This window comes from Gossypium arboreum, chromosome 5 (genome assembly GCF_025698485.1).
Source record: "Gossypium arboreum isolate Shixiya-1 chromosome 5, ASM2569848v2, whole genome shotgun sequence".
NCBI lineage: Eukaryota > Viridiplantae > Streptophyta > Magnoliopsida > Malvales > Malvaceae > Gossypium > Gossypium arboreum.
Genome location: NC_069074.1, coordinates 44,123,410 through 44,147,042, shown reverse-complemented (window position 1 = coordinate 44,147,042; position 23,633 = coordinate 44,123,410). Strand labels below are relative to the sequence as shown.

The window sequence follows — 23,633 nt, the reverse complement described above, 5'->3', positions numbered from 1 at the left end:
TATCGATGACATTTTGGTCTATTCGAGAGATGAAACCGAACATCTTTGAACACCGAGGCTAGTGTTGCAAATCTTACGAGATAAGCGATTATACGCAAAGTTCAATAAATGTGAATTTTGGTTGAAAGAGGTTAGCTTTTTGGGGCACGTGGTGTCGCATCGGTGTCGAGGTGGACCGAACAAAATTTCGACCATAGTCGATTGGAAACCACCAAGGAATGTTACCGAAGTTAGGAGCTTTTGGGGCTTGCTTAGGTTATTACCGACGATTTGTAAAGGTTTCTCAATGATAGCCACGCCAATGACGGCTACTCCAAAAGGATGTTAAGTTCGAATGGACGGAGAAATGTCGAAAAGTTTCGATCAACTGAAAACTTATTTGATGAAGCCCCAATTCTAGTGCAACCCGAATCGGGCAAAGAGTTTGTCATTTATAGTGACGCATCCCTACTTGGGTTGGGTTGCGTATTGATGCAAGAAGGGCGAGTTGTGGCATATCGTCGAGACAATTAAAGCCACATGAGAAAAATTATCCGACCCATGATCTCGAATTGGTCGCCATCGATTCGCCTTAAAGATATGGCGACATTACTTATTTGGTGAGAAGTGCCATGTGTATTCGGATCACAAAAGTCTCAAATATTTGATGACCCAAAGAGACTTAAATCTGCGACAAAGGCGATGGCTCGAGTTGTTAAAAGATTATGAGCTCGTCATTGATTATCACCGGGAAAGGCTAATGTGGTTGCGGATGCCTTAAGCCGAAATCCTTTGCTTGCTTTCTGACGATGAATGTACACTTGTCTATCCTACCCGACAATATGTTAGTAGTCGAATTAAAGGCCAAACCATTGTTGGCTCATCAAATTCGGGAAGCTCGAGAAAGTTGATGAGGAGTTGCTTGCAAAACGGGTGAGTGTGTTACGAACAAGGAATCGGAGTTTCAAATTGATGATGACGATTGTTTGAGGTTGAAGTCGTCGTGTGTTCCAAAGAATTGGGACTTATTTCGATAATTACGAACGAAGCCCATTGTAGCGAATGGCAATCCACCCGGGAGTACGAAGATGTACAACGATTTGAAACGTCGATTTTGGTGGCATGGTATGAAGCGAGACATCTCGATTTTGTTTGAGATGTTTAATATGTCAACAAGTGAAAGCGGAACATCAAGTGCCTTGAGATTACTTGACCGATCACGATACCCGAGTGGAAATGGGATCGAGTCACAATGGACTTTGTATCCGGACCGCCATTGTCACTAGTAAGAAGGATGCGATTTGGGTCGTTGTAGATAGATTGACTAAGTCGGCTCACTTTGTCCCCGACGCGTCGGATTTTCAATGGACAAACTAGCCGAATTGTACGCTTCTCGATTGTGAGACTACACGGGTGCCTATTTCCATCGTGTCGGATAGAGATCCGAGATTTACCTCGCGATTTTGGAAGAAGTTGCAAGAAGCTTTGGGTACCAAGTTGCATTTCAAGACCGCCTTTCACCCCCAAACCGATGGTCAATCCGAGCGGATAATTCAAATACTCGAGGATATGTTGAGATGTTGCATCCTTGAGTTTAGTGGTTCATGGGAAGCAGATTCGCCTTTGATTGAATTCGCTTACAACAATAGCTTTCAATCAAGTATTAAGATGGCGCCTTACGAGGCTTTATACGATCGTAAATGCCGTACCCATTATTCGGGTGAACTTAGTGAAGGTAAATTCTTGAGGTTGATTTGGTTAAGGATGCCGAGCAAAAGTTCGAGTAATTCGTGAAAGTTTGAAAGTCGCCGGATCGCCAAAAGTCGTATGCGGATTTGAAAAGAAAAGATATTGAATATCAAGTTGGAGACAAGGTCTTTCTCAAAGTTTCACCTTGGAAGAAGGTGCTTAGATTTGGTCGTAAGGGCAAATTGAGTCCGAGGTTCATCGGGCCATATGAAGTATCCGAACGAGTTGGGCGATCGCATATCGATTAATTTTGCCCCGAGCTCGAAAAGATTCACAACGTTTTCATGTCTCGATGCTTGACGATATAGGTCTGATCCATCGCACGTAATTGCTCCATCCGAGATTGAGATTGACCTAATTTGAGCTATGAAGAGGAACCGGTTCCTATTATGAGGCGTGAAGTAAAAGAATTGCGCAATAGGAAAATCCCGTTAGTGAAGGTGTTGTGGCATAAACACGGAATGGAAGAAGCCACTTGGGAACTTGAAGACTCTATGAAAGAGCGATACCAGAGCCTATTTACCGGTAAGATTTTTGGGACGAAAATTTCTTAAGTGGGGAGAGTTGTGACATCCCTAAATTAACCCTAGTCGGAAAGTGGTTTGGGACCACTAAACCGAGTCATAATAATAATTAACCATCATAATTGATGCTCATTATATGCATATATGCATGTGTGAAAATTTCATGTTTGGATTTTGTTAATTGTAAGTGAATTTTTATCAAATAGGACTTATGTGAGAAAATTTAGAAATGTGCTAGGCAAATGTAAGGTGGCCTATTAATACATGTGGGAAAGTGTTGTCCTTGCATGTCAAATTTGCCAAAATGAAGCATGATGGCCGGCCATGCTATGAGTGGAAACATGTTGCCAACATGTTTAGTTAGTGGATTATGTAGGAAGAATAAAGAAATGAAAAAAAAAAAGAATATGAAGAAAAACAAAGAAAAGAAAAAAAAGTGTTCATTCTCTCATTTTCTCCTTGCTTGGCGAATGTACTAAGAAGAAAGGGGAAAGCTTGAGAAAATCAGCCATGGGAGTTTGCTAGACTAAGGTATGTTGATGTTATCCATGAGATTCATGCATGTTTTAGTTGATAGTTTGAGTTCCACCTAACCCATGGTCTAAACCTTTACCATGAAATGGGGATGATATTGACCATGGGTGTTGTCTTCTTGGTATCATTGATGTTTGATGTTTGATGTTGTGGTGGTGAGGCATGAAGATGAGTTAAGTTTGGCTAAGGTGGGTTTGTGTGGATGTCATTTGCATGCTAAGTGTCAAGCTTTGTAATGATATATGTGTATGGTGTCTTTGATGTTGTGAATGGAAGTAGAAGAAAAGTAAAAGAAATTTATGTAGAAATATGATGTATGTGGATTCATAGGATGTTACAAAGAGATGTGAAGCTATGCTAGAAGAGAAAAGAAATTGACCAAGTGTTCATGGGAGGAAAACTATGTGTTTGAAAGAATAAAAATGATGCCATAATTGATAGTATAGGTATTCGCCATTTAATCAAGTGTGTAGGTGATGTTAGATCAATTTTAGCACATTCGGCTATAGATAGGCATGTTGATAATCTCATTTAGACAATTAGACATAAAAGGGTGGTAATGAGGTTGAAAATTGTTGAATGGCTAGTTGGGTAATGAATGAAGCATTCGCCATATGGGGTAAAAATGGGTCATATGCTCATGAGATAAAATTTTGTGAATTGATGTATTAATGATGATAGTATAGTTGATGTCATGTATATATGTATAAATATTTGGCAAGACGGTTAAACTAGTTAATTTATTGACTAAGCTCAAGAAGCTCGAGGTGGAGAAACAAGCAAAGGCAAAGGAAAGAACATCGAGTAGCCGAGTTGGAACCATTTTGCCCAACACGAGGTAAGTCATTAAGCACATATGTTTGATATTGCTTAAATGATTGTAAATCTATGCAATTGTATTTAATGGGATGCTATATATATATATATAAATGAAATTGTATGTGTATGGAGTGATGACAATTGTTGAATGTAAAAGAAATAGTGAAATGTGTAGAAAGTTTGCTTTCGGCACTAAGTGTGCGGGCAATACGTGTGTACGGTGACGAGATTGGCACTAAGTGTGCATGCTGGAAATATATGGCACTAAGTGTGCATGCTGGAAATATATGGCACTAAGTGTGCATGCTGGAAAAAAATACGACCTTTGGGTGTGCGAGCTCAAGGGTATGGCACTATGTGTTCGGGCTTAAATTGCGTGGCACTAAGTGTGCGAAATCGAGTATTAAGCCTTGTGTGTGCGTACTCTATATATATGGAGGTGTGTCTCCATCGAGTTGAGTATGGACAGCGGATCGGGTAAGTACCTCGAGCTCATGACGAATAGAAAATACGTTCATGCTCGGGGTTGAATTTGGTAAGCCTTAAATCTATGTGATGATTGAAATTGTATGATTGTGGTGGAAATGAGTTAGTGTAGAATATGAAATGTGGATGTATGACTTGGTATGAGATTGGACCAAAAGGTCCGAGGAATTATGGTATAGATTCGATATGGATGAGTACCTAACCTCGTTTATTGTTCATGTTGTAGTAACTTTATCAGTGGATTGATGAATGCTTATGACTTACTGAGTTATAAACTCACTCGGTGTTTTCTTGTCACCCATTTTAGGTCTCTCGGACTCGTATTGTTTGCGTGATCGGAACCGTCGTTGAAGTCATCACACCGGCTGAAATATTTTGGTATTGTCTTCGTTGTTGAAGAACATTTGGCATGTATAGGCTATTATATTTTGTTGAACTGTGGGTTGTAAACTTTAAGCCATGTGAAAATGGCCTATGTGGTCGTCGAGTGGGATGCTAGAACCTATAGCCACGAGTCTTAGAAACTTTAATTTTGATAAGGTGGCCATAATTTGTGTCATGTATGATGGATGATTAAGGCCGAGGAAAGATTCATGAAATTGGCATAGTCTACTGCAGTAACTGTTGCGGACAGCAGCAGTGAGGTGAGATTGAAAAATCACTAAAAATAGTAGAATTAGAATTAAATAGTGAATAAATTATGCAATTGAACCTTGGTGAATCTAGCTTAATATGGATGGAACGAAACGACCATATGAGCAGTATACTGAGAGATATTAAAGTTCTCGTGAGACAGGGCCAGAACGGTTTCTGGGTCCCCTGTCGTGACTTTGAAAATTTACTATAAATTATCCAGAAGGAATTAGAAGTCATGCCTTATATGTGCAGATTTCATTTTGAGTCTAGTTTCATTAGAAACAAACGACACCAGTATTAAAGCCCTGTACAGAGAGATATTCAAGTTTTAACATGCGAAGGTCAGTGTAGTCGACTCCTGTAACATTGGTGACTTTAACTAATAAACTGTACCAATTGGCCCGACCAAAATTCTAGAAATAAATCCATGGATAGATATATGAGTCTAAATTCAGGAAAATTTACGGAATCAGTTTCCGAGTTTTGAAACTCGAGATATGATTTTAAGGCGACAGTGACGCAGTTAGCTAGCCTGCCTAGAACAGCAATCAGATTTTACAAAGAGAGAAATAAGGGAAGTAAGCCCGGTAACACCACGTGTTCAAATCCGGTGACGGTCACGGGTTTGGGGTGTTACAAAGAAAATCCCTAAGGGGAGAATTGTAACAGTTCGGTTTTGACCCTAGTCAGAATAGTGGTTTCGGGACCATAAATTCGAGTCCAAAAAATATTTTAATATTATTTTTTGTGTCTGTGAAATGTGAATTTATGTCTGTGAAATTTCTGTGATTTAATTTGTCCTTTTCTATGCTTAATTATGAAAAAGGATTAAATCGCGTAAAGTATAAAAGTTGAGTGCTAAAAGTTAAAGCACTAATTGGCTTGGCTTTTAAAATAAAGGTCCTTGCATGTCAAATTTTCCATTTATATTAATGGTAGACAATGATGGACATTAGTGGTTGAAAATTTGATGATATATGCCAAGGGCAAAATGGGAACATGATTATTAAAGTTATTAAATGAAAATAAACATGAAAATGAAGCCATTTCATGCATGTATTGCCGAAAATACAAAGAAATAGAAAGAAGAAGACCATCCTAGGGTTCAGCCATTGATTTGGCTGATTAAGGTATGTACTTTGGTCCGTTTTTTATAATTTCTACGTTTCTGTGATCATTGCTTCGTGTTCTTCAAAACCCATGTTTGAATTTCTGTTTCTGTTAAAGATTTCATGAAATGCCATTGTTGATATCATGAGTTTTGTGATTTTGAATGAATTATGAAGGCTTGGTAGATGGTTCATAAGTTTTGTCTTTGAGTTTTTGATGAAATTGAGCTATTTGGGTTAAATTTTGAAAATGAGGTTTTGAAGGACTGAATTGTGAATTTAACATGTTGTATGGGCTTATATAGAAGCCATGAAAATTCGGCTAGCCCTTGTTGCAAAGAAATTTTGCATATTGGTGATTTTGTGAAAAATTGACTAAATTGTCAAAGTGTGAAAATGTAAGGGCTAAAATATAAAGTGCCCTAAATATGTGTATATAGATTAAATTGAATGAAATGAATGATTGAATGGTTGAATTTTTATTGTATTAGATCAAGAACAAAGAAAATCGAACTTAGATCGAGGGAAGTCCAAAATAGTTGAATAGTCGACTCGTTTTATCTGAAATCCGTCCGAGGTAAGTCAAATTACAATTACGTGTTAATTGAAATAAATTTTGCACATATAAACTTTAATCTGTATTGAATGGCCTCGAGTGCCTGATGAATATCTTTGGAGTAAAGTATGATAATATGTTAATATCTGAAAAGCTCAGACGTTTTTAAGAAAAGTTGACATCATGCGAGACATCGTGTAAGGCCGGTATGCAGGACACGAGCCTCGATTAAGATTTACGTATAAGACCATGTCTGGGACATCGGCATCGTATCTGATTTCATGTAAGACCCTGTCTGGGACAAAGGCATCGATATTGAATTAAATGTAAGACCACGTCTGAGACGTCGGCATTGTACTTGTTTATGAGCATCTATATCGTTTCTGATCCGTCTGATAATAGCATATGAAATCTGAGATTGAGTATATGAAATGTATAACCTATGCAAGTACGTTTGTATTGTACTAAATTTCTGAATATGAAAAACTCTATCACTGTGAATTATGCATGGAAATGAAGCATGACATATATGCAAACAAAGGAGTATCGTTAAGTTTATGAATTATTCTATGAAATAGTTATAAATCTATATGGTTGAATTGTATTTATATGCCTTAGTAGTTAGACCAATTGTATTTGGCTTACTAAGCTCTTTGTAGCTTACTCTGTGTGTTTACTATTTGTTTTACAGTTATCGTAGCTACTGAAGGCTCGGGGATAGTCGAGGATTGTCACCACACTATCGATCGCATTTTGGTGCTTTTGAAAGTGTAAATATTTTAAAGTATGGCATGTATAGTCTAGAAGGTTTATGTATTAAGTTTTGAATTGTAAATATAGGTTATGCAATAAAAGTTGGCTGTCAAATGGTATGGTTTGAATGAGTTGTTGAATGTTGTTTAATTTGGCTTGTAGGAATGACCCATAAAGGGGTGGCAAATTGGCTTAAACCAAGCCTACATTGTGCCACACGATCATAGTACATGGGCGTGTTTGTTGGCCGTGGGCTTAAGTCAGTAGCTAGCTAAGAATCACACAGCCATAGAACACGGGCATGTCTGTTGCCCGTGTGAAAAAGTTAGTATAGGACCTCTTTTTGGCACGGCTGGATCACATGGGCGTGTCTGGTTCACATGGGCGTGTCTGGTGCCCGTGTGTGTCACACGGCTTAGTCACAAGGGCGTGTGACTTTAACAATTTTGAAAGATTGGATTAAGTTTTGAAAATTCTGAATGTGTTCGGTTTAGTCCAGACCTTTCTTAAATGTACGTTTTAAGCCTCGTAGACCTTCTTAATGGATGAATTGTTGATGAATACCTAAGTATCACTGTTATATAATATCCGAAATTCTAAATTGGTCTGAAATGTTCTGTCTGTCTGGTAATGCCTCGTAACCCTAATCCGATGTCGATTACGGGTTAGGGGTGTTACACTAACCCTATTGGAGTCATTATTAGAATCAATGGTCACTCTTATTCTATTCTTTGATCCTTCACTCCTTGGCCCTTCCATACAGCACAAACACGAATTCTTTTATCTCGTAATACAACAACTCAAGTCCTTGTTTTCCCCTTGGTCTCTCTACCTCATCATGATAAGAAAATAACACTTATCTCATTGGAGGCGCTATCACTCAGGGCACTGATGGCTCCCATCTACTCTCTATCAAAAGTTACAAATTTTCCAACAAGCTTCAAGCGAGAATTCTCTCCTTACGCTTTATTTTCCTTATGCTTAATTTTTATAATGTCTCTTCTGCATGTTTCATAACAAGGAGAAAAGGTGAGTTAATCTTTAGGTAAATTACACCAACAGTCACTCAACTTTGGGGTAACTAACAAAACAGTCACTCGGGTTTCAATTTAGTCACTCAACTTTTGAAAAATAATAAATCAATCACTAACGTTACAGAAAAGTGACAAATCAGTCACTCATTAACATTTTCCATCACAGGCTTAACAAAATAGTTGATGTGGCCAATTAATTGGCTGGTGTGGCTAGTTAACTTACCACGTTGGACGAGTAGTCAAAGGGTCAAAAAGAAAACAAAAAATGATTGGTTTAGGTAAAAAGAAGAAATGGAGAAGAAGAAGAGAAAAAGGAGGAGCTTCGTACTAGCGATTCCCAAGGCCAATGCCCTCCGCCGCATCATGATCACCAAGGTTCCCACCATAGCCATCGACCTCATCAAAATTTAAGTTAACTCTTCTTTCCTCAACGACAAGTTCATCGCCCATTAACTGACCGAAGGAGTAATAACTGGAGACAAATAAACTTGACTTTGTCTCACAATTGCACCAATCTTAAACCCTGGAACCACCATGAAACTGACCCTGACGTCAACATTGCCATTATTGATTTCGTCGGATAGAAGTGATTCTTCAATCACATTTTCCATGTAAATCTCCAAGAAGCTACAGTCTTTCTTTGCCTAAAAGATTGAAACAAGCATTGAAAATCCCAAGCAATGCAAGAGCCAAAATCAACTAAACATCTTTGCGAAAGCTATGAAAAAAGTTGTATCGAGGAACCCACCGGAGGTAACTAGCTTCTTTGGTTCAAGTTCCTGAAAAAGGAACACTCCATTTTAGCATGGACAATGTTGAGATACTTGGTTCTGGTGAATCTAGCTAAAGAAGAGCTTGGGTTTTTGAGCTAAAAATGATTTAGGGTATGTAGATTTTAGGGTCTTGAATGTGTTGAAATGTTGCTTGGGGTCAAGTCTTTTCGAGTCAGAATCTTTTGCGACCCCAAATTCAGGGGAGTCGAAGGCTTCCAACATTGTTTTACTCACAAAGGATTCAAATGCAAAGCACTTATGGCTTTCTCTTACAAAAATAGCTCCAAGTTTAATGGTTTTAGCAACTACATCAAGATGGCTATGGTGGGAACCTCGGCGATCATGATGCGGCGGAAGGCATTGGCAATGGAGGTGTTGGTGTCATGGAAGCATAGTCGTCTTTGAGTTCCCGGATTTTGACCCTTGGGAACTGCTGGTACGAAGCTCCTTCCATTTTCTCTTTTTCTTCTCATCTTCTTTTCTTCATTTCTTCTCTTATTCTTCTTTTTCTCTTGTTCTTCTACTTCCCAAACTTCTTAAATGGGTCTGTTTAAATGACAGCTAGTCCACCATTAAATGCCATGTCACTTTTCCGTTACAAAAGTAACGAAAAATGGTTAAAAGGATTGTTTTGTTATTTTTCGAAAGTTGGAATGACTGAATTGAAACTTAAATGATTGTTTTATCAACTACCCCAAAGTTGAGTAACTGTAAATATAATTTACCTTAATCTTTTATTAGGATACACTATTGCAGAATGGAAACCCCAATCAATATTTGAAGACATTCAACATATCCTTCACTCTATCTCCTTCCAGCAACCTACTACATACATATCTCCTTCCAACAACGCACTACATACAATAGGCAGCTAAAAAGGGAAACCAAACAACCTTATTTAACTTCTCCTGGCCTTAATTATGCATGCAAATGTACCAATATATATATATAATCTGTTTTTCTTCTTTTTAAAGAAATATTCATACATTCATACTCAATTTTATTATATTCGTAACAGCACAAACTCAAACTTATATTTTGCCCAGATTCTTCATTTTGTTAAAATACTCGTGTCTAAGGCATATTTTTAGAGAATACCCATGTCTCGGGTAGGTATAAAAACGTGACTCCCTAAATATATATTTATACAAATTTATCCAAAATGAAAAGTTTAAAAAATTGAATATAGCAATATTATCAAGCACATACTCATTTCTAACACTTGGACCAGAGTCCAAGTAGCATAAGCTGAAATAACTTGTTTTCGACACTCTAGTGAGTCACCTATATCTTTTCAGTACCGTAAAGCAACTCAACCATTTCTGCGTAAGAAAACTTGTAAATCAGATACTCATAAGAGCCAAAGCTTAAATCAAAAATGGAGTTTTCCACATACTTTAAGAGTGCATATGATAACCAAAAACACAAATGAAAGATTATAGAGAGAACTGAGAAGTTCTTCCCTTCCCCCACCAGTATGAAATGTCAAAAAAAGTTTCGAATGCCACCCGATCTTTACATTTGCTTGAAACTCATTTCTGTTTGCAGCCTACCTCTTTCTCTTTCTCTCTCTCTAAACTGCATTTGCAGGTTCGCTTGTCAAGCACATTGCTGTTCTTCCTTCATCATAGCACTTCCATTACCAGTTTCATCTACACTTCCATTGCAGCCTTGTTTTGGTGACGGTCCATCACACTTCCCTCTAGGTGAAGTTGTATGGTGAGTGAGTTTCCCTGAACCATTACTGTTTTCTAAAGGGGAAATTGTCTCCATGGGAACATTGAGTTCGGTTGCAATAGTTGACAACTGTTGAGACGATGAATTTGAGCCTGGTGGAGGCAAGAAAACTCCAGTGCCAGGAATGGGTAGATGAGGTGGAAAATGCCTTTGACCAGCAGCGGCTGACCACCCGGTCGAACCAGGCGGGATGGGAACTGGAGCAGGAAATGGAATAGCAGGTGCAGGCACAAATAATGGTTGAACAACATTAGCGGGTGGAATTTGTGGCCGAATTGCTGCAGCTGGAAGTACACCAGTTGTTGGTATTGCTGCAAAATGCTTGGGGCCAGCAGAATGGCGAAAATGGTTGGGTGATCGACTAGATGGTGGACCCCATTGTGAAGACTGAGAAACCGAAGGTGAAGGAGGCCTCTGGTTGTCAGCCACAGATTTCTTTGGTTGATACTTGGTAAATGTAACAAGCATGCGGTGCTTTCGGACAGAAGGTAGTGCATATTTGGCAAAATCAGCCGATTTTCCTTCCATTACGAGGAGAGATCTGCATCAAAGTTATGAAATTCACAATCAGGAAATATGAAACAAAAGAAGACAATCCAATTGAACTAAATGAAGCAATTCTAGAGAAGAATACCTTATATTAGCCACCACTATTCTAATGTAGGGACCTCTGTTACTTGGACTCTAGTGCAAGTGTTGGATATAAGTATACGTGTGACATGGATATGTTCAATTTTTTAAAGTTTTCCCCTTGAAGAATCATATTCCAAATACTCATGTCTGAAAATGTGCCCACCACAGATACTTAAAAAAAATGGAGTCAAAGAAACATAAGTGAGGCCTCCATTCATTAGAGGCATTATTACCAGATGTTTTAGGACTAAATAGCTAAATTGATCGAAATTAGTTAGCCGGACACAATAGATATCATTCAATTCTAAACAATGACCATTTTCTGAGCACAGAAAACAGTAAAACATTTACCCAGGTGAAAGAGAAAGCTTTAGAGAGCCTTTGAAATCACCCGGATGATCAACCCCAATAACCCTTCCAAAAGTAATGTCACACTCAGTCAAGAACAAGACGAAAGTAGGGTTTCCAAACCAAGGTGGCCACATTCGAGGCGGTGAATGATCCCCCTAGAAGAAAAAGACCACAGTAACATTAGGCTTAAAGCTAGACTCATGGTATAGGAAACAACCAGCAGCACCATCTTTTACCTACCTCATTATAGACATCAATGATGCAAGAGTCTGGCTTTGCATTAATAACTTGCAAGTCGACCAAACGTTCAATAGCATCTTGCAACAAGGAAGGAATGGCTTCTATTTTCCGATCTACTAAAGCTCAATCAACATAGAAAGGAATCAAAATCATTTAACTTTAAATTTTAAAAACCTATGTGCATTTATGTATTTGGGTGGGTGGGGGGAAAGAATCAAGGAGAAGGCACAGAACATGCCTTTGGAAGTCCTGGCAGCAGTTTCATCATCCAGAGGGGCATCAGCAATTGGAAGGCCCAATTGAATCATCTCTCTGCCATGTCCCTTCATCGGTTTTTTTGAAGCTACATATGTCTGCACTGCTTCTCATAAATTTTCACATTACAATTCAGCTATTAGTGATATTTGAATGCAAGGATATTATTATTACAAATATACAGCATCCAAGAAATTGCACTACCATACTGAAACAACATTATTCCAAAGACTGATCAGCAGATAAAAGAACTTAATCAGCTTTGCCATGAGCAAAATTATCCGTTCCTCTAACACAGTACAGAAATTGACATAGTAGATGATTTCCTTATTACTAGGGGTGATGGCGATTTGGTTTGGTCGGGTTTTTTAGATTTTTCGAACCATCCATCATAATTTCATTCAGTTCAGTTCACAGTTTTTCCATATTAATTTTTGGTTTTGAATTTTTAGACTTATTTTGATAAAATGAACTTTGTTTTATGGTTTTTGAATATTATTTTTGTTAAGTTTTAAAGTTTTATTCATAAATATTTCTAAAACAATTTTCCAAGTAAATAAAAAATAATCATAACTTCTAACTTTTTAAATATAAAATATTTTTTTATTTCATAAAAAAATTAAAATTAATTATAAATTAAATAAAAATAAAATTCAGTTCAGTTCAGTTTTGGATATAGCAGTTTTTTAACTTGCATTTCATAAACCGCCCAAACACCTCAGTTCAGGTCAGTTTTCAGTTTTTCCTACTCAGCCATACTAATTACAAGCTTGCCCCAGAATAGATGCATGATAGATAAAACTATAAACAACGAAGCTGAAAGCCTATCAATTGTGATAGGATTCAGCTGAAAACAAAGAAAGCAGCGAAACTCTAGGTGCCAAAATGACCCCCAAAAAAAGAACTTTTAAGAGAACTTGCCTTGAAAATGTCCTCTTTTCCCAGCAGCCCTTAAATCATTTACCAAGGAGACAAGGTCAGAAACTTCCTTCTCATCAAACAGTTTCTCATACAATTTTAGCCCATCCACCACATTGACCTTAAAATAAATTTCGCTCATAAGAAGTACAAAGAATAGGGAGGAAAGGAAGCAAGAATCTATCAGTTCATACAAAATTTCAAAATATCATCATAAAAGTTATACAGCATTACCATGTTTCCGTCAAACATCTCATTACCAACAAAAGTTTTTGGATACAATGCCAGAGTCTGGTTTTCATTCTGATTTTGTGCAGGATGTGAATCATGTTCTGAAAGATCATAAATATAAATACATATAAATATAAAAAAAAAGGAGAAATTAAATGTTAAAATCTAAAGAATTATTTGAAGAGATCGAACTGAGTTCAATATTTATAGCAAGATTTGAATCAAGGGGCAACCACTAAATACCCTACCCAATCTATTCCAGCTGTTCCTAGCTAAACAGGAAAGAGACGATATTTCTACAATACATAAGTAAACAATTTGGATAAGTTTCAAGTCTAAGAAAAATAAATCTAGGGAATATTAAATGCGTAGCTTCCACTTTCAGCACCTCCTAAGATGCTGAAAGCTCCGTTACATGCACTATGCATTGTAGAGCATAGAACAGACGCTAAAACGACAGATTCGGATGCAGAATATAGGTCTGACACAGCATTCGTAATTCAGACTGAGCAATGAAGAAAGCGAGTCAAATCAAATATCAACTAAAGAAAGTAAACAGCATAGACTGCAATCATAGATTGCTAGGTTATGTCAACGCCCAATAGACACAATTGAATGCATAAACAGACCCAAAAAACTTGTTATAAAAGGAATATAACTTCTTTAACTAGCTTTTCATTTGGTAAAAGAAAAAGATCCAATTACGTGTGTTAATATAAACCAATTCAATCATAAACCCAATTATAATATAAGCGTCGTTACCTTTTAGTGTGTAAAAGATTCAACTAGATTACAAGGAAAATTTAGTTTTATCAAATTACACAAGGCAATTCAACAAATAATCAACCATGAAAAGCTGCGAAAATATGGTATCATTCACTAACAAATTCAACATTCACAGCAATGCAAGTGAAAGTCACCAATGTCACCACCGAAAGGCCTTTAGATACAAATTTTAATCATCCCATCAGAAAAGATTACCAAACATAACAAACTGAAACAGAAGGTATTGTTCTTCACAAGAATGCAAGTAAAAGTCAACCGATATCAACACTTAAAATCCTTTAGGCAAACAAGCTTCAATCATCCCATCAGAACAAATAATCAAACATGGCAAGCTACATCATAGAATGTATTATTGACTATCCTAATTCAAATGTTCACCACAATGTAAATACAAGAAATGAAAGCAATAAACATGAAACACTATGTAACCATCTTACCCTCTGTGACAACTGAGCCTTTATCTTCCACCTTCCCTAACTCACCACCTAAGTTAAGTTCTTCATATTTCTCACTCCCTCTCTCATTTCTCTCTGAAACAGCGGTAATAGTAGAATTCCCATTAGTATCCACCACAGAATTCTGTATTTCTTTGGCGACCTCTACCCTATGCCCCTTAAAGCCAAAGCCAAACCTTTTAAAATCCTTTCCCCCAACTTTCCCATGATCACAATGCCTTTGCCTCCATCTCCAGGCCACCTGTTGAAGAGCATAGGAAACCTCAGCAATCGAAAAGTACTGCTGCATATGAAGCACGGGGTTCCAGTGACATCTCCTTTGCTGAATGCAAGCTATGACGGCTTCATATTCCCCAACTTCCCCGACCTCACGCAAATGATGACAAAGGGAGTCAATCATAGCATTGGCTGCTGCGAATTCACCCCGCAACCAATAGATAAAGCCATCACGCTCATCGGGAAACCAATTCCGATAATGGTGCTGGTTGAACTCTGCACCTCCTCCTCCTCCTCCTCCTGCTGCTGCTGCTGCACCGCCAACGGCTCCAGCATCACCACCTGCGCCGCCAGCTACTGCAGCTGAAGGAGCAGGAAACTGCTTTTTATCTGATAAAACTGCATTTCCCGATGGCACTGCCATTGAGGAAAAAGAAAAAACGCTCCCAAACCGATAAAAAAATTGAACTGCTAAAACAACATATATAAATTAAAAATACCCAAAAACAGATCTAATTAGCTTAAATCCCGCAGAATCCAACGTGATCACGTAAAATCACAAACAAAATTTTTTTAACTCAACTTAATCCAACTTCAAAATAGATATAAATAGTGAAAAAATATTAAAAACTGGGTCTTTATTTACTTTTTAAAGGTTTAAGCCGATCTAAAGGATTGGTTTAGTTTAGTCAGATCTGGAAAAATGGGAACTTTGCTTTGGTTGTGCGCAGATTGTGAAAACGCAAGCAATTTAGGGTTTGGGTATCTGGTTCTTGGAAAGAAAAACAAGAAGGGCCTTTGTCACAGTGAAAGAGATCACGGCTTGGCTTATCGATGACGCATAAAGATGCGTTTTAATAGTGGCTAAAATCCAACAAAACTTTCTTCCCTCACCAGGGATCGATTATCGTACCACATACGAATATTCTTCTTCAATTTCTAAGGTGAATTTTGGTGTTTTAATTCACGTCTGAGAAAAGTTCGAATGTCTTGGGTTGAGTTCTAACTTTGGCTTTTTGCGGAGGTTAACCTCTTAGCATTAAACCGCTTTTGGTTGGTCGAATTTTAAATTAATTTCGTAACTACATTATCTTTTATAATAAAATTATAAGAATATAATATTATAAGATAAAAGGTTATCTTGTTTAGTTCATTTGATTAGAATATAAAATAAGTGTTTGATTGACAAAATGTAAAATTATTTAAAAATAAATTTACTATATTATCATTATAAATTTTTGTTTTTGTAAGTTCACTACTTTCAACATTTTTAGTCTTAAGATAAACTTAATTATGAAATTTATTTATATAATTTGTCATTTAATTATTGTAGAGGAATTGGTTGCTTTTAATAAGAAAAGAGAAATAAAACTAAAAATTTTACCAAAGTAATTGTGATATATATTATATATTTTGATATCAGTATTAAAATTGCAATATCCTTTGATAAATACAAATATTTTTTGTTTCTTATTCGCAAGTTCAATCAATAAGCACTGATAATTTGGAAAGTGTTTATTTGCTTTTATATATATATATAGACTAAATCAATTTTTATTATTTTGAAAAATATAATATAATTTTATTTTATGTTATTTAAAAATTTTAAAATTATAAAAGTTAAAATTCAATTTTTCAGGCTCCTACCAACCCTAACTTTTTCACTATACATAGCTACACAATTTGTCAAATGGAATAAATTTATATTTTTCTCAAATTATAGATGGTTCATGTTGTAGGCCTTTTTTAATTAATAAGGTGTTAGGCCAATTTTAAAATTAATTAAAAAATAGGCCTATTTAAATGAAAAATGTGTTCAATTGGTCAAGCTTTTTGTACTGGTGTCAAGAAAATTCATCTAGCTGGACGCGCTTCTAGCAATGGCTTTTTGAATACTACTGCACTAATGGTAAAAATTATATACCAACGTTTAAATTTTTTTTACTCTATAAATACCCTCAAATTTCATTTTCTTTTTCATTCACATCCATCTCTCAATATTCTCAAACTCTCTTCGTTTTAAATTTTTCGATATTTTAATTTTAAAATATTATCTTTTTTAATTATCTCATTTTTATTCATTCAAATCGATTTCTCACGAATGATCACCTCTCTAATCCGCTTCGACGACAAGCGTATTTTCACCGCCCAATTAGCAATGGTAAGCCGAAAATTTAAATTTTATTAATTTCATTAATGTTAAATTTATTTTTTTAATTTGAAATTGTTTTATTGTGTAAATATGCGAATGATTATGTTCTGGAGGGCTTTACTCATAATATTGGAAAGTTTGCGATCCTTGAAATTCGTAGCCACTTGCAAGCGGCTGGATTCTTACATGCGTCTCGTATGTCCAAGGACTGCAATCTCAATTTGGCACTATCAACGCGTTGGTGGAAAGATGGAGGCCGAAAACAAACAATTTTCACCTTCCATGCGACTAGTATACAATCACACTCAAAGATGTAACGTTACAACTCGGTCTATCAATGGATGGGCCAGTTATCACGGAATCAACGACCGTTCTGAGCAAAGTGGGTTCCTACCAATCACTGTTGAGGAAGGTTTCAGACAAGTTCGAAGGTGGTCAAATATCAATAAATTAGTTGAAGAATAATTTCAACGAACTCCTTAAAGACCTTGAAGATTGAACGGAGGAGCTCATAGCACAATATGCCCGAGCATACATCATGAGGTTAATTGGGGGCATTTTAATGCTTAATAAATCTCGAAATTTGGTGCATATAAGGTGGCTACTACATCTAGTGGACTCTAATGAGTGCGGGAGACTAAGTTGGGGATCTGCAGTATTGTCTATGTTATACTGGGAGATGTGTCGGGCCACACTACCGAGTGGACATGATTAGTGGTTGTCTGCTCTTACTGTAGTCGTGGGCCTAGTGGCGACTATCATTTCTATGTCCTAAGGTGATCGACCCATATATGATTCCGTTGGTGATGGGGTAAACATCATTTATTAACAAATACGTAGTCTATATAGTAATTTTTTTATTATACGTTTCGACTAACATATCACTTTTATAGGTGGAACCAGAAACCGAGCTACGTGGGATTGCCCAAAGAGTTAGAAGATATTAGGCTATTGTTAGATCAACGCTCGAAAGTCGAGGTTAGTTACTTATTCTTTTGAACCTATTTGATTACGTAATGATTTATTAAAAAATTCATACATAATGATATATACAATTTTGCTTTTCTGTTTGAATAGATGTCGTAAGCTAACACCGATGTCATATCTTGCATTCCGCTAGAAGTGTTGGAAAATCAACAGATGTGAGACACCAATGTGTTGTTGGTAGTGTATACAACGGTGAAAATGCATTAATCGGACCAGGTGTTGCGATAAATCAAGTGGAGGCAACAAATTTTGTTGCCACCGTGAGATCTGAAAGAGTTTCACAAGTTGAACTTGCAGAGGAATGACAATAACGATTGGACGGTGCGGCATGGAGAGCATATCGAGGTGTGGGATCATAGGATGCAATCCTTACACATTTGCGAACCATTTTTCTTAATGGACATGATGGCAGCAGATGATTACTTAGCATGATTCAGAGTCGTTGGCAAGCCGTATCTATTAGCATCGGAGGCGAAGAGTCAGCAAATTCTAGTAAAGACGGAACATCAACCGCCACAGTAGCGTAGGAGGGGACACAATCGCATGACGAGTTCATCATCCGCTCTGACAGAAGATGCGTCGCTTGCGGCTACACAATATCCAAGTCAGTTCAATTAAGTTATTCCCTTTCATTTAACTAACCCTATATTTTTTTCACAAGCACCACCACACTACAGACAACCGCACGTGGCTAGTTCTTCTATTCCCGCATATACATATTTTGTGCCTGGAGATATGTCTTCATTTTTACCACCCAAATGTGATAGTTTTCTCTAGTGAACACTGGTAGTGGAGGTGGAGTAAAGCTCATTTTGCTGAAACAAACTCAACAACAATTTCTTTCTTCTCAAGCTTTTGTTTTCTCAAATAAAGCAACCAACAATAAAGGCCCTCAAAGATGGCAGGCTCTGATTACCATTTGTTGGAACATTAGCAACAAACAAAATAAAACAGAAAGCAAAAACAAAAAACTGAAGCAAAAACGAGTGAGAGTAGAGTTTGAGCAAGAAGATAACTTAAAAACTTACATAATTTCATTGATAATTTGAAAATATATGTAAGTTACATTACAATTGAATAGTTACCTAATGATGTAACTGCTTCCACTAATGCATAAGAAATACAATCTTTGAATTACATACAAAAGTAAACTGACATATCAGCCTTTACATCAAGTTCAAATCAAAACTAATCCTACCAACTTTGATAACAAATTACAAGTTACATGTCAACTTGAACTAACAAGTTACAATTGGACCAAAATAAACAACATAAATCAAACTAGTTGCTGCGCTCGATTCAGCTCCAATGTTAGTCTGCTTGGTGAGCTGCTGCTGGTCACATGTTGCATTGCAGGCCAATGCTCAACAAATTTACATCTGATTTTATAATTATAATTAAAACAAACTGAAGAACAGAGAAAGGACACAAAAGGGCCTACTCGAAGGTATTCTTCCACTTGCTGACTACGATACGCCCCATGAACGTCGAAGGATCCAACGAGGACCTTTTATCAACCTACATTCACCTTATCAAGCTCAACTACTTCGACGTTCATACTGAAGGACACACCAAATCTACAATAGATCCTTGTTAGGGGGAAAAGCTGACGTTATCCTCCTCCACCACCACCACCTCCTCCTCCTTTAGGCCTAGATACAAGCACAATAATACCGTTATGGAAAGTAAGAAAGTTATGCCTTCTAGAAGCCAAGGAAGCAAATAAGTAGTCAGCAGCTCACTCAAAAGAGAGGAATGCTCGTTATATTTTAGAACTGGAGCGTAAATTTCAAACCCTTCAAATAGAAGCAACCAATCTTTCTGCTCAACTAACATTGTTTCAAGTTTATCTCCCAAATCTAAAATCTTTTAATCTTACAGAAGCAACCACTCATCATGAATGCATAGCTGGTATTATGGTCAGGTAAGCGGAAGAATACCTTCGAGTCATGAGTGCTTTAAAAGCCTAAAGAATAATCGAAGCATGTTTCTCTAGATCCAGAGCCAACGGAAGCCAAAGCAGAGGTGACAGCGCCTCCTATAACCCTGCAGTAACGCATTCCAATTGTCATGACAACCATGCCTTTTATTCTTTAGCTTTACACTTCCTCTAGTTTTAAAGCACCCAAAACTTACCATTTTGGGTTTAAAATAAAAAAATTAATGAAAAAAGTACATGTCATTAACTGTCACATCAATGACTGTTAATATTTTAACAATTTTGGATTAAAAAGTAAAATGATAAATTAAGTGAATATTATGAATTTTTTTTAGAATGGAGTGATTTAAAAAAAAGTTTTAATAGTCAAATGATATTTATGTAGTTTCTCATTACCAAGCTTTGTGGATTCCTGAATGGTACAGATGTCACCTCTGTCGAGAGTATGGGTGGACTTTGTTTTGGGTGGAAATAAAATTGTACAGATATGTTACGATCTTTTTCGGACAGCCATATTGATATATTTGTAAATGAGGATTTGGAGGGTAAGTGTTGCCAATGTACTGGTTTTTATGGGGCGCCACAAGAGCAACGTAGAAGTGAGTCTTGGCAGTTATTACCACAATTGAATGATTTCCCAGAAGTACCTTGGTTAGTGATAAGCGACTTTAATGAGAAACTATTCTCCTTTGAAAAGCAAAGGGCTTTAGTGAGAAGCGACAGGCAAATGAGAGCTTTTAGTAGTATGTTGGAAGACTGCTCTTTAGAGGATTTAGGTTATAAGGGTGTGTGGTATACTTGGAAATGAGGTTAGTTTTCTAGTAATAATATCAAGAAGCGGTTGGACAGGGATGTTGCTAATGCTATGTGGAATCAAATGTTTCTACAGTATCATGTTTCGCATCTCCCGCATACTTTCTCTGACCATTGCTCGGTTGTTGTGGATGCAAAGGATGGAATTCTTAGTAGTTGTAAATGGCACTTTTGGTTTGAAGTGGCTTGGTTACTGGAGGATTCTTGTGGAGGAAGGTCTTTAGACTTTGGGGAGTTTCGATTGGAAGTGTTTTGGAAAGACTTAATTTCGTCAATAAAGGGTTAAACAAGTGGTTTCAATGGATTCGTCGAGAAAAAAAGCATACGATGCAAACTCTTCAATCTCAACTTGATCAGTTAAGCATTTTGTACCCAACAGATGATGTGTTGATGGAGCTAGTGGATGTAAAGTTAGCTATGAATCTTAAGGCAGACAAAGAGGAGTTGTATTAGGAGCAACGTGCGAGAGCAGACTGGTTGAAATTCGGGGATAGGAACACATCTTTTTTATCAATTTGCAACATAGAGAAAGCGATTGAATGGTATTAAATGTTCATAGGATAATGCGGGAAAGGTTGTCGAATGAGAGAATGAGGTGAGAGAGACTTAATTTCATTAGTGAAGGGTTAAACAGGTGGTTTCAACGAATTCATCGAGAAAAAAAGCTTATAATGCAAACTCTTCAATCTCAACTTGATCACTTAAGCCCTTTTGTACCCAACGGATGATGTGTTGATGGAGCTAGTGGATGTGAAGTTAGCTATGAATCTTGAGGCGAACAAAGAGGAGTTGTATTGGGAGTAGTGTGTGAAAGTAGACTGGTTGAAATTCGGGGAAGGAACATATCTTTTTTTATCGATTTGCAACATAGAGAAAGCATTTGAATAGTAATAAATGTTTACAGGATAAAGCAGGAAGGGTTGTCGAAGGAAAGAATGAGGTAGGGAAAGACTTATTTTCATTATAATGGCATACATAGCTGGACTTGTGTTTGATGAACTAGTTGTTATGTTTGGCTTGTAAATATGGTAATATGGTTGGTGTGCTTTTGACATTTGATGTCTTGATGGTTGGTGTTTTTATTGCTAAATTGATAGATGGTTTAAATCGCCAAAGTGGTATGTGTGGGCATGGTTGAAATGCGGTTAATTAGGTTATGTGTTGATATGAAATTTAGTTAAGGTTGTTTGGATGAAACATGATCATTTTGATTCAAAAGTAAGTATGAATGCTTAGTTGTGATTGAGGTGCCTAAATGGCATATTGGGGCGTGTGTCTCAGTCGTGTGTGACACACAGCTAGGCAAAATGGTCGTGTGTCCCCTATAGGTCTTAAAGGTTGCTATTTTGATTGTTACACAGCCTGGCACATGGGCGTGTGGCTTAGTCCTGTGACCTAAGTCAAAGAGTTACACGGGTACGAACATGGGCTGGGACACAGCCGTGTGTCCCTATTTCGATTGTTACACCTGAGATACGAGTATGTGTCTCAGCCATGTGAGTTACACGGCCTGGCCACACGACCATGTGACCCCTACAGTCCAAAATTTTTAACTTTTTCCTAAACTTTCCAAATGTTTTTTATTTAGTCTCAGACTGTTTCTATAGTATTTTTGGGGCCTTGAGGGCTCGATTAAGAGACGCTATGAATGTATTTGAATGTAATTAGATTATGTTTGCATGATGTATGAATTGAATAGTTTACTATTCCGTTTGTTTGGTAATGCTCTGTAACCTTGTTCCGGCGACGGATACGAGTTAGGGGTGTTACAGAAACCTTTCAGAGATAAGTGCTTTTATCTGGGAAGCAAAAGAGTTCTCAAAGTTTTTTCACTCCTATTGTTTTCAATTTGTCTGTCGATCTGGTAATAGCACATCACACAAAATAGCTAAAGATAGGTTATCATGTGATGAAGATAGGTTTTGGGTGAAGGAAGCACCGGCAGTGGTTGTTGCGGCGGCTGCGGAAGATTGTCGGCTTTTAGGTCCACCATAAGCTCTGCTCATTTAAATGGCTTTTGTGCGGAACCTTCCCAATCTGTCTCCAGCGTTTGATTTTTGTTGCTTGCTTGGATGATTGATGATTTTTTTGGCTTTGGAGATGCAAACATTTGCCGATTGAAGTTATTCTCTCATGGGGAGGGATTATTTTTCTTTTTAAGTTTGTCTTTTTTGGACTGTTGAGTTCTCTTTACTTACTCTGTTTCTTTTATATTATTGATCTTTAATAAAGAGACGGGCTTTATTTCAAAAAAAAAAGAAAAGAAAAAGGATAAGTACTATATGCATTATTAGTTTGAGCATAAGACAAAGCATCGTTTGCCATTAATCAAGCTAATTTGATACCATCGTGTCATTGTACCGAAGTTTGTATTTGTTGAAATTCATTGTTAGTTACGTAGTGATTTATTTGGCTTTTAATTTTATAAAAAATTATTTTAAATATTCATTTAATTATTCATATATTTAGTTATTAAACTTGTTTTATTTGTCAAATCACTCTAAAATCGGTGAAAAATTAATGTTTTTTATTTTTGCTGATGTATAACATATACATAAATGTCACATCAGTAATTATTAATTTTTGAAAATAAAAATTTATTTTTAAAAAGATTAAATATAAAATTGGTACTAAATTTGTCCACTTATCCCAAATTGGGATTTTATGTTTTTTTTTTTGTCTTAGATTGGTACTCGAACTTTTTTTCCATCAAATAAATCAGTACCCGAGTCTAACATCGTTAAGTTTAAGACACATGACAGAATACATGTGGCATAAATGATGTCATAATCGAAATAATATATTTTTATACAGATTTTCCTTCTTTTTTTCCATTTTTCTTTTTCTTTTTCCTTTTTTTCGCTGTTTTCCTTTCTTCTTCCCAATCTCTTAATCTATATTCATTAGGGTTGGATTGGATAATCAAGTTTCGCTTGATGTCAAATCTTACCGCCTTAGAAATTATTTA

General features: G+C 36.7%; 1 protein-coding gene across 5 annotated transcripts; it reads right to left on the bottom strand.

The window, feature by feature from the left end:
* Positions 1 to 10,288: 10,288 nt before the first annotated feature.
* Positions 10,289 to 15,842, bottom strand: LOC108453297 (RNA demethylase ALKBH10B-like). 5 transcript variants are annotated; one of them, XM_053028134.1, is made up of 8 exons: positions 15,421 to 15,842; positions 14,541 to 15,191; positions 13,321 to 13,418; positions 13,090 to 13,207; positions 12,152 to 12,271; positions 11,914 to 12,026; positions 11,674 to 11,828; positions 10,289 to 11,230 (listed from the first exon to the last, which is right to left on the bottom strand). In XM_053028134.1, coding segments are annotated over exons 1-8 (1,935 nt in total). In that variant the 5' UTR covers positions 15,422 to 15,842; the 3' UTR covers positions 10,289 to 10,551. The 5 variants fall into 5 exon arrangements, with proteins under 5 accessions (XP_052884094.1, XP_052884095.1, XP_052884097.1 ...); XM_053028135.1 differs by having other exon boundaries at positions 14,541 to 15,173; positions 15,421 to 15,840; XM_053028137.1 differs by having other exon boundaries at positions 14,541 to 15,173; positions 15,688 to 15,840.
* Positions 15,843 to 23,633: the final 7,791 nt, after the last annotated feature.

Excerpts from the sequence above, each read along its gene's own strand:
- LOC108453297 (XM_017751322.2), bottom strand. The coding sequence starts at position 15,198 with ATGGCAGTGCCATCGGGAAATGCAGTTTTATCAGATAAAAAGCAGTTT. Across the intron at positions 12,272-13,089 it reads GAAAAGAGGACATTTTCAAG|TGCAGACATATGTAGCTTCA; the intron begins GCAAGTTCTCTT and ends TATGAGAAGCAG. Across the intron at positions 11,231-11,673 it reads AAGCTTTCTCTTTCACCTGG|ATCTCTCCTCGTAATGGAAG; the intron begins GTAAATGTTTTA and ends ACTTTGATGCAG.